This window comes from Babylonia areolata, chromosome 20 (assembly GCF_041734735.1).
Source record: "Babylonia areolata isolate BAREFJ2019XMU chromosome 20, ASM4173473v1, whole genome shotgun sequence".
Classification (NCBI taxonomy): domain Eukaryota; kingdom Metazoa; phylum Mollusca; class Gastropoda; order Neogastropoda; family Buccinidae; genus Babylonia; species Babylonia areolata.
This window is the reverse complement of record NC_134895.1, coordinates 26,268,589-26,281,019: the sequence shown is the minus strand read 5'-3', so window position 1 is coordinate 26,281,019 and position 12,431 is coordinate 26,268,589. Positions and strand designations below refer to the sequence as shown.

The 12,431-nt window shown below is 40.8% G+C and overlaps 1 protein-coding gene across 1 annotated transcript; it reads right to left on the bottom strand.

The window, feature by feature from the left end:
- Window positions 1-1,018: 1,018 nt before the first annotated feature.
- On the bottom strand, window positions 1,019-12,253 carry LOC143295349 (actin, cytoskeletal 1A-like). Its single transcript, XM_076607002.1, has 2 exons — window positions 11,876-12,253; window positions 1,019-1,863 (listed from the first exon to the last, which is right to left on the bottom strand). The coding sequence occupies exons 1-2, from the start codon at window positions 12,002-12,004 to the stop codon at window positions 1,423-1,425; spliced, it is 570 nt and encodes a 189-aa protein (XP_076463117.1). The 5' UTR covers window positions 12,005-12,253; the 3' UTR covers window positions 1,019-1,422.
- Window positions 12,254-12,431: the final 178 nt, after the last annotated feature.

Below are 12,431 nucleotides of genomic sequence, written 5' to 3'. Positions count from 1 at the left end.
TCCGAGGCTCGGACAGGGATTGATCCTGTGACTCTCGGCCCATACACAGCTCGGAGACCATCATGGGAGGTCTTCATGTCGTGAGCATCAGCAGCGGACTGAAGCTCTTCGGACTTTCTATCCCACCAGGTGTTCTTCATCTCACGCAGCCTCTTCTGTACAAGTTGCTTGGTTTGCAAGAACTGGTTCTCCTTCCTCTGGCAGTCTTTATCGGAAATGTGATCCTGATGCCGTATATGAGCTTGGAGATTCCAGAGTCGTTCTCGTCAAACCAGTCTTTGTGGCTCCTCTGTACAAAGCCGAGTGTGTCAGCTGCTGCTGTGTACACAGCATCTCTAAAGGTGCTCCATACCTCTTCTACATCAGTCGATGCAGGAATTTCTTGGAGAGCTCCTTGGATTTGCTGCTGCAGCACGTCCTTCGTGATAGGGAGGCGGTGGATGTTCAGCTTCCTAGGGGGTTTCTGCCTGGCTGGTTGGAGCTTGTGTGCAAGGCTGATGTTCATCTTGCTGCGTACCAGGCGATGATCCGACCAACAGACTGTTCCTCTCATGCAGCGTGTAGTGGAAACATCATCTCTGTCCCTCAGCCGGACAATTACATAGTCCAGCATGTGCCATTGCTCACAGTGGAGCGGGGGTGCATCCATGTGTTCTTGTACTTGTCCGCTTGTTGGAAGAGGGTGTTGGTGATGTTCAGTCCATGCTGCGCACAGAGCGAGAGCAAAAGCAGTCCGTTAGAGTTGCACTTGCCAGTGCCGTGCTGTCCTAGGACTTTTGGCCACGAGGAGAAGTCCACACACACACACACACACACACACACACACACACACACACACCAGCACTTATATGGTTAAACATGTGCTTAAAACACACACACCCTCTCTCTCTCTCTCTCTCTCACACACACACACACACACACACACACACACACACACACACACACACACACACGTGCACGCCCGAACACATTCACGTGTACACGCACAAAAGAAAGTAGCGACGGGATGAAGAAATTAATGTGTATTTTTATAGAATCTCAGTTAATTGGCGATGCACAGAAATAAACCAAACGAGATTACCTACTCAAAAAACGTTTACCTTAGGATATACCGAAATATTACTGACGTCAAACATTAAACAGTTTCAAAAATAGAAAGGAACCAAAGCGTTTGCTCATGTACACCTTTGACATGTGTCTGCATTCTCAAGCCTTAGTTAAGTTGAAACGGCTGGCATGGAATTAGCATGCAACATGCTGTTTTCCTGACATGAAGAAGACAAAAGTGAGTAATGGTAACATGATCCAATACTAGGAGATAAACTGTCTTCTGGAGGAGTCTTTTTTTCCTATTCCAGCAGTAATGCACACGGGATCATTCTTTTGTTGAATATGTCCCACACATTAAACATGTAACTCTTTTTAGAAGCATTTCCTGTGGACAATGGAAGGACCAGACTCATCATACTCCTGCTTGGAGATCCACATCTGCTTGAAGGTGGACAGAGAAGCCAGGATGGAGCCACCGATCCAGACAGAGTACTTGCATTCTGGGGGAGCGGAAACCTTGATCTTCATGGTGGGAGGGGCCAGGGCGGTGATCTCCTTCCGCATTCTGTCGGCAATTCCAGGATACATGGTAGAGCCCCCAGAGAGACACACGGCGGCATACAAGTCTTTACGGATGTCGACATCACACTTCATGATGGAGTTGTAGCAGTTTTCATGAATACCAGCAGATTCCATACCCAGGAAAGAAGGCTGGAACAAAGATTTAGGACAACGGAACCTCAGGATACCACGCTTGCTCTGGACCTCGTCTCCCACATAGCTGTCCTTCTGGCCCATGCCTACCATCACGCACTGTCAACAGAGAAAAGTGTTATCATTGTTGTCTCCAGTGCCAGTGTATGTCAGTTTTCATTGCGTTTGGAATGAAATAGTAAGAAGTCCATGAGCGTTAATTAGTAACCAGTCTGGAAGCGTTAATTAGTAATATGTACTGCAGCATTTGCTTCTTGGAATAAAACAGGGCACACAACATTCAATCAATAATGGTTTCTTCTTTCGTATCCTTTATTTACCAGTGTGCAGATTAATTGGAAGTGCGAAGTGGCTGTGGATTGAAGTGGTGTGCCTTGTGTTGCGTTGAGGAGCAATTGTTTTCGTATGTATTCATTCGCTTTTATTGACTCACTTGTGTAAACAAAGTGAGTCTATGTTTTAACCCGGTGTTCCGTTGTCTGTGTGTTTGTGTATGTGTGTGTGTGTGTCCATGGTAAACTTTAACATTGCCATTTTCTCTGCAAATACTTTGTCAGTTGATACCAAATTTGGAATAAAAATAAGAAAAATTCAGTTCTTTCCAGTCATATTGTTTAAAATAATATTGCACCTCTGGGATGGGCAAAAAAAATAATAAAAAGAAGCGAAATTATATGCAAACTGAATTTACTGTTATATATAATTCTATATAATTTTTTTTATTCTCTAAACTTGGTACTTTGATCTGATGTTTGACACAACAACAAGAGCAGTCATTTTTATCATTTTTTGTTCAAACAGGAACTTCTTTTGCTAAGCATGGAAGTTATATTTATTTTGCATGTCTTTGGTGCAGAAAATAAAAAGGGAAATCAATCTGTAATTAATGCTGAGGGGTTAATTTGCTTTAAAGTGATCTTTCTCATCTTAAACATTACATTTTGAAATTATACTCAATACATAAAAAGCTTGTGTGTTTTATTCTCAGTGTACACGGCTTTCACTATGTTCATTCGCCCAAGTGGTCTTTTTCGGAAAATACTAAAATCAATACTACGAGTGGACTTTATAGATCTATTGGCTGAGCCCTGAAGGTCATGGGCAAAAATCAATTGCGTACACATATTTATACATATTCAAAGCGCGTGCTCATATTTCTCGCGAACGAAGGATGCCATTTTGTTCAAGTTGTTGACCTGCCCGTTCAATCCTATACTCAATCAACAATACACGATAACATGTCATGGAAAGTTGGAGAAGGAGACCGTTAAATATTTATTCTGAGAAAGATTTGTGAACGCCTCCTCACTTACTGGATTATGCCCCAAACTGCCATAAAAATATCAACAAAATCAGTCGGAATCCACAGTTAAAAATAATAAACCATGAGAGTTAATACCCTAGATGAAACGTAAAAATTTCCAGTCTTGACTTTTCTCAAAATGAAGTCCTTTTCGCTTCATACGACGTTTAGGAAGTACTTGCACTTGGCTCTACATATTATCAGTTTAACAAAATATTCAATGTTCACATCAACTTTAAAACTATAAAACTAGAATGAACATAAGAGAGAAATTGAATCGACTGTGTCGTACTACGTGACATTCCCGGCGGGTGTAACTAAATTTGTACATCTGTCTAGATCCAGAGAAAACGGCTAAATGTTGCAGTGTGATTGCGGTGATAGCCACGTCTCCTTTACCGCGGACTTAAAAAGAATTTTTAATTGCCTTTAAAGATTTTTTGAATGCCCAAGATACACCAGAATAATATGATTTAAATAGCGTTCTCACTGCGAATACCGCAATCGATTTATCGCCCTTAAAACAGCATGTTTGAATGTTAAATTTTAGCACGTCAGTTAAGGAGCCACGATAGTGTAATTGGTAAGACAGTATCTTCTCACCCGAAAACGCGGGCTTCGAATCTGTCGTCAGGACTTTCTTTCTTTTTTTTTCTTTAACCCGATTAGATCTTTTTTTAAAGTGTATTACAAGTAAGTCTTGAAGGCCTTGCTTCTCTTGTTCGTTGATGTGAGTCCCATCCAACGTACTGAAAATACAACATCGACATCAAAATAGAAGTGCAGTAATTGTTACACATCTGAGTGTCTTATAATCGCAAGTCCTGCAGGGTGAGATAGTGTATTTTTAGAAAGAATTGTTGTCATTTCCATGGACACTTAAAATACTACTTGCAAAAGATGATATTTTCATGATACTACTACTACTACTAATAATAATAATAATGGATACTTATATAGCACACTATCTAGAAATCTGCTCTAGGTGCTTTACAAAAACGCTTTTGTTAACATAATACATCATATCTATGTTACATACACACACCAAAATGTGACTACACACACACACACACACACACACACACACACACACACACACACACACACGCTGCATACATACATTTTAACATACATGTGTATCTAACAGCTACCCTAACACATACGCACACATAGGCAGGCACAAACTTACATAAACACACGCACACACAATACACATTCATATGCATGCATGTAGTTATGTACACATACATATGTATACACACATAGTCAAGCACAGCTAACGCAAAGGAAGTGGACCTGCCACGATTGAACTTATTGCTGAGGGAAAAGGTGCGTTTTGAGACGAGATTTAAAAGATGCGAGGGAATCAGAATGACGGAGGTTATCAGGGAGCTTGTTCCACGTCTTTGGCGATTGAAAAGAAAACGATCTGTGTCCATAGGTCTTACTTCTAACGTGAGGTATCCTGAGAAGTCGAGTATCAGAGGAAGAACGGAGCTGGCGAGACGGGGTATAGATATGGATGAGTTCAGAAAGATACTTGGGGCCAGATCCGTTGACTGCAGAAAAGGTCAGAGTGGATAGCTTATAGTCTATTCGATCAGAAACAGGAAACCAGTGGAGAGACTGAAGGAGAGGAGAAACATGGTCAAATTTAGAAGCTCTGCAAATGAATCTGGCAGCATTATTCTGAATTCGTTGGAGTCTGTCTAACAGATATTTGGGAAGGCCGGCCAAAAGAGAGTTGCAGTAATCTAATCTTGAGAGAACCAGAGGAGGAAGGTGGCAGAATGGTTAAGACGCTCAGCTGCCAATACAGAGAGTCCGTGAGGGTGTGGGTTCGAATCCCGCTCTCGCCCTTTCTCCTAAGTTTGACTGGAAAATCAAACTGAGCGTCTAGTCTTTCGGATGAGACGATAAACCGAGGTCCCGTGTGCAGCACGCACTTGGCGCACTGAAAAAGAACCCATGGCAATGAGAGTGTTGTCCTCTGGCGAAATTACGTAAAATGAAATCCACTTTCATAGGTACACAAATATGTAAGCATGCACTCAAGGCCTGACTAAGCGCGTTGGGTTATGCTGCTGGTCAGGCATCTGCTCAACAGATGTGGTGTAGCGTGTATGGATTTGTCCGAACGCAGTGACGCCTCCTTGAGAAAGTGAAACTGAAAACTGAAACTGAGAGAACCAGAGAGCATACAAGTGTCTTGGTTGCATCGGTTGAGAGATAGTGGCGGATAGAGCTGATTCTACGCAGTTCCAAATAGGCAACTTTACAGATATTCGAAATGTGCTGTTGGAAGGAAAGAGACTGGTTTAGGATTACACCAAGACTGCGAACAGAGGGAGAAAGTGAAACAGGTGTGCTATTGATCAGAACAAGAGTCAGGAAAGGAAGGATGTTGACGAAACTTCTTTGGACAAGTTATCATCAATTCAGTCTTATCATCATTTAATTGCAGCTTGTTGAGAGTCATCCAGTCCTTTAGGCCAGCAATGCACTCCTGTGTTTGAGTCACCAGTGCATCAAATTCAGCTATGGAAGCCGACTGATAAAGTTGTGTGTCATCAGCAAAGCTCTCATGCGACATCGCATGATGACTGATGACATCCGACACAGGAGCCGCATACAGCACGAAAAGAACAGGACCTAGGACGGACCCCTGTGGGACACCATATTTCAAGGCAGATACTCTAGAGTATCTACCATTTACACATACTTTCTTGATTATCCGTCACCGGGAAAAAATAAGATGGGTGCATTGTGATAATAACTGAAGAGTGTTCTGTAGTCAGAACTTCTGTAAAATTTGAAGAAAAGCACTGACAGAATTCTGACAGAATTGTTGGGACAATGAACAGTGACCAAGCGTTTTATTCAGGGTAAAATCGACAAACGTATAGCTCCTTCAAAACAAGTCCTGGCACAAAATTTACAAAAAAGAAACAAATAAAGTTAAATAAGTAATACAGTTTTGAACACAACCTTTCGAAAACTCAATGTATAACTTCAGATATGACATCGAAAACTTAACAGACACACATGGTAACTCACAGACACACAGACACACTCACAGACACACTCACAGACACACAGAAACACAGGCACACACACAGAGGCACACAGACAGACACACAGACACAGACACAGACACACACACACACACACACACACACACTGCTGGACTATCATTCATGCATTCTGCAGTACTACCTGACTGTTGGACTGTCATTTCTGTACTCTACAGTACTGTCTGTCTGACTGCTGCACTATCATTTCTGTCTGACTGCTGCACTATCATTTCTGTACTGTACGGTACTGTCTGTCTGACTGCTGCACTATCATTTCTGTACTGTACGGTACTGTCTGTCTGACTGCTGCACTATCATTTCTGTACTCTACAGTACTGTCTGTCTGACTGCTGCACTATCATTTCTGTACTCTACAGTACTGTCTGTCTGACTGCTGCACTATCATTTCTGTACTCTACAGTACTGTCTGTCTGACTGCTGCACTATCATTTCTGTACTCTACAGTACTGTCTGTCTGACTGTTGGACTGTCATTTCTGTACTCTACAGTACTGTCTGTCTGACTGTTGGACTGTCATTTCTGTACTCTACAGTACTGTCTGTCTGACTGTTGGACTGTCATTTCTGTACTGTACGGTACTGTCTGTCTGACTGCTGCACTATCATTTCTGTACTGTACAGTACTGTCTGTCTGACTGCTGCACTATCATTTCTGTACTGTACAGTACTGTCTGTCTGACTGCTGCACTATCATTTCTGTCTTCTGCTGCACTATCATTTCTGCACTCTACAGTACTGTCTGTCTGACTGCTGCACTATCATTTCTGTACTGTACGGTACTGTCTGTCTGACTGCTGCACTATCATTTCTGTACTGTACGGTACTGTCTGTCTGACTGCTGCACTATCATTTCTGTACTGTACAGTACTGTCTGTCTGACTGCTGCACTATCATTTCTGTACTGTACGGTACTGTCTGTCTGACTGCTGCACTATCATTTCTGTACTGTACGGTACTGTCTGTCTGACTGCTGCACTATCATTTCTGTACTGTACGGTACTGTCTGTCTGACTGCTGCACTATCATTTCTGTACTGTACAGTACTGTCTGTCTGACTGCTGCACTATCATTTCTGTACTGTACAGTACTGTCTGTCTGACTGCTGCACTATCATTTCTGTACTGTACAGTACTGTCTGTTTGACTGCTGCACTATCATTTCTGTACTGTACGGTACTGTCTGTCTGACTGCTGCACTATCATTTCTGTACTCTACAGTACTGTCTGTCTGACTGCTGCACTATCATTTCTGTACTGTACAGTACTGTCTGTCTGACTGCTGCACTATCATTTCTGTACTGTACGGTACTGTCTGTCTGACTGCTGCACTATCATTTCTGTACTGTACGGTACTGTCTGTCTGACTGCTGCACTATCATTTCTGTCTGACTGCTGCACTATCATTTCTGTCTGACTGCTGCACTATCATTTCTGTACTGTACGGTACTGTCTGTCTGACCGATGTTTTTAGTTGTTGTTTATTTATTTATCGTCTGTTCATCTAAAATGATGATATCAGACTGAAAATAAATGATAAATTATTCTCATTATTATTACTTCTATTACCATGATTATTATCATTATTACTTAGAAATCATCATTTCTTAAAACCAATGGTAGGGGAAGTGAAAAGTGAAAAGGGGGCGGTTGAGGCGGAGGGGTTTGGAGGGGGACGGGGGAGGGGAGGGAGGTTGAGGGGGGACTGAGAGAGAGAGAGAGAGAGAGAGAGAGAGAGAGAGAGAGAGAGAGAGAGAGAGAGAGAACAGAATGTGGAAAAGATAGAGTATAAAATGTAAAATGGAGAGGGTGAGTGTCAGTGACTGGAGAAAGAAAAACATAATATTGGAAGGGTGTGTGTGAGAGGAGGAATGGGGGAAGCGGGATTAGGACATCAATTTAATCAATAATCTAATATTGTATGCAATACTTATATTGATTATTATTTGAAAAGAGGATGATGTCGGGATCTACAATAAACAACCAACTGGACTATTTCACACATAACTAGCTAACTTTCATAAAGAACATTTTGAAATGCATAACCTTTCTCAAAATAAATTAACATTTGAAACTGGTGACACGTGTTCAATAATTTCTGGAGGCAAAAAAAAGGGTTTCATTTCTTAACAACGGGTTAAAACGTGTTCGACCGTTAAACGACCCTCGCAAATGCATTCGTTATTTTCACAATATTTTGCATATGGGGCATTTTGTAATAACCTAAATGCAATGCTCTTAACAGCCCTGCTAGTTCTTTTAGCATTTGACAAGGCAGAGGTGTTAACTTCAAAAGACAGAAAGGAATTTAGCAGATTTCTTTCAACAATATTACACATTTCAGATGATAATAAATAATGAGGAAGTTCAATTGCATTTAAAGCATTTTTAGCTCCACGTTTTGCAAGATGATCTGCACGTTCATTAAAAATAAGCCCACAGTGTGAGGGAATCCAGCACGTTTCAATATTAGTTCCTCTCATTTGAATACAGTGAATCCAAGATCTTATTTTTTAAATGTTGTTATAATTAATGTTTGTACAACCTGATTTGATAGACTGCAGAACTGATATGAATCGACACAAAACATCAATCAAGTTTAGGGGCAGATCAGTTAAATATGAAATGGCATAAGAATGGCTATTAATTCAGCTGTAAAAATTGAGAAGCCCTTTCCAATATGATATGAATTTTCAATTTTCAAAGCAAGAATTGTATATCCAGAACCGGCAAACTGATTTTCTATAACAGAACCGTCTGTATGTATTTTCAAGTGATGGGGGTATGTTTCAGACAAATGTGATTTGACCTGAGTAGAATATTGGGATTTTCATCTTTCTTCATGTCGCAGTATTAAATGTCAAAAACTGCTCCAGTTAATTCCCACAATGGAAGTGGTGAAGTGCTCATAGTCGGAGCAACATTTTGTGGATCAACATTTGATTGATTTATATTATCTGACACGTATGTAGAAATAGTTTCTAGATTTCTGTTCTGTTTCGCATGTTTTGAGAAAACGTTTGTCAGACCGTATATTTATCTCAGTTTTGCCAGAATTTTCTGTAGCATTTGTTCTAATTACATATTTTGCCGATGCTAGCTTTCTTAATTCATTAAGAGATAGTATTCCTGCAGCTCTGTAGGACTGTAATGTGTTCGTATGAAACGGAACACCTAAAGCTAACCTTTTGGCTTTGTTATCTAGGCTTTGCAATTTTTTTTAAAGTAATCTTCCGGAACAGAAAAAAAAATCTATCCCTACGTCAGTCTAGATCTTACCAGTGCAGTAGCGAGATGAATAAGGTTGTTTTTTTTTATCTTGACGCCAAGGCTGTTTACTGACGACTTTAAGAAAATTTAAGCTTTTCATTGCTTTTGATATAATGTTTTATATATGTTTCTTCTAATTCTTAGCTTTAGAGTAAAATAAATACCATGGAATTTAACCTCAGATTTGTAGAAAGGTTCTTTTCCATCAAGTAATTTTTTTTACCAAAGGACTATCGTTCCTGCACTTTCCATTACAGTCTGTCTGACTGCTGGACTGACATCCGTGTACTGTCCTGTACTGTCTAACTGATGGGCTATCTTTCCTTCGCTCTGCAGGACTGTCTCTCTGACTGCTGGACTGTCATTGGTATACTGTCCTGTACTCTCTAACTGATGGAGTATCATTTCTGTACTACACAGTACTGTCTAACTGATGGAGTATCATTCCTGTACCATACAGTACTGTCTAACTGATGGAGTATCATTTCTGTACCATACAGTACTGTCTAACTGATGGAGTATCCTTTATGTACCATACAGTACTATCTAACTGATGGAGTATCATTTCTGTACCATACCATGGAGTATCCTTTATGTACCATACAGTACTGTCTAACTGATGGAGTATCATTTCTGTACCATACAGTACTGTCTAACTGATGGAGTATCATTTCTGTACCATACAGTACTGTCTAACTGATGGAGTATCATTCCTGTACCATACAGTACTGTCTAACTGATGGAGTATCATTTCTGTACCATACAGTACTGTCTAACTGATGGAGTATCATTCCTGTACCATACAGTACTGTCTAACTGATGGAGTATCATTTCTGTACCATACAGTACTGTCTAACTGATGGAGTATCCTTTATGTACCATACAGTACTGTGTAACTGATGGAGTATCATTCCTGTACCATACAGTACTGTGTAACTGATGGAGTATCCTTTATGTATCATACAGTACTGTCTAACTGATGGAGTATCATTTCTGTACCATACAGTACTGTCTAACTGATGGAGTATCCTTTATGTACCATACAGTACTGTCTAACTGATGGAGTATCATTTCTGTACCATACAGTACTGTCTAACTGATGGAGTATCATTTCTGTACCAAACAGTACTGTCTAACTGATGGAGTATCCTTTATGTACCATACAGTACTGTCTAACTGATGGAGTATCATTTCTGTACCATACAGTACTGTCTAACTGATGGAGTATCATTTCTGTACCATACAGTACTGTCTAACTGATGGAGTATCATTTCTGTACCATACCGTACTGTGTAACTGATGGAGTATCCTTTATGTACCATACAGTACTGTCTAACTGATGGAGTATCACTTCTGTACCATACAGTACTGTCTAACTGATGGAGTATCATTCCTGTACCATACCGTACTGTGTAACTGATGGAGTATCCTTTATGTACCATACAGTACTGTCTAACTGATGGAGTATCATTTCTGTACCATACAGTACTGTCTAACTGATGGAGTATCCTTTATGTTCCATACAGTACTGTCTAACTGATGGAGTATCCTTTATGTACCATACAGTACTGTGTAACTGATGGAGTATCATTCCTGTACCATACAGTACTGTGTAACTGATGGAGTATCCTTTATGTACCATACAGTACTGTGTAACTGATGGAGTATCATTCATGTACCATACAGTACTGTCTAACTGATGGAGTATCCTTTATGTACCATACAGTACTGTGTAACTGATGGAGTATCATTCATGTACCATACAGTACTGTGTAACTGATGGAGTATCCTTTATGTACCATACAGTACTGTCTAACTGATGGAGTATCCTTTATGTATCATACAGTACTGTCTAACTGATGGAGTATCATTCCTGTACCATACAGTACTGTCTAACTGATGGAGTATCATTCCTGTACCATACAGTACTGTGTAACTGATGGAGTATCATTCCTGTACCATACAGTACTGTGTAACTGATGGAGTATCATTCCTGTACCATACAGTACTGTGTAACTGCTGCACTGTCATTCGTATACTGCCTACTACTGTCTGACTGGTGGACGATCAGTTTTGTACTTTACAGTATTGCCTGACTGAAATGCTATAAAGTATAAACAATGACTATCATGAGCTGATGTTTTTATCGTTGTAGAATAATGGATCATTGCATTGTCATTCTGTCCGTCTGACTTCCGTCAGCATGTCTGTTTCCCTTCCTCCTCCCCTCCCCCCCTCCCCCCACTCACTCTCTCCTTCTTTCTCTCATTCCCTCCTCTTTCCCTGTCTCTGTCTATTTCTGTCTGCTTGTCTATCTTTTTTTCAGCTGCTACACCATCACAAAACCACAAATGTTAGTAACGGTCAGAATACTGTCCCTGGTCATGTCAGGAAGATGACGATCCCAACGACGACGACGACGACAAAGAAGAAGAAGAAGCAACTGACCTGATGTCTGGGAAGTCCAACGATGGAGGGAAACACAGACCTGGGGGCTTCGTCACCAGAAATGCCAGCTTTGCACATTCCGGACCCATTGTCGATCACCAGAGAGGAAAAATTATCGTCGTCATGCATGCTCGGAAGTAAAAAGTTGGCAGTGGTGTGTGAGGCCCACGGTTCTTCCTTTCCAAGCAAAGATCCACAAGGAAACGAACGTTAGCACCTATCAAGAAACACACGCAACCTAAGCACCTTAACTCCCAGATCATTTTCGATAACAAACATTGGGACTGTTGACATCAGGTCTATCTTAGGCAACATGGTCACGTGTACTAAAGAAGAGCCGCCAGTGATGGTCTTGTTTCACCAAGAAAGCACCACCACTTGGGATGTGCACGGGTAGAGGGGAAAGGGGGTTTAACCGGGAGAACAGATTATTGACGTTTGTGGTTCTTGTTGTGTTGGCGATGCAACTGGTGCCATGTCATAATCCAAACAGAAAAATATGTTGAAAAATCGTTATATCCACCGTTGGGCAAACCCATCTACTCATCATGGATTT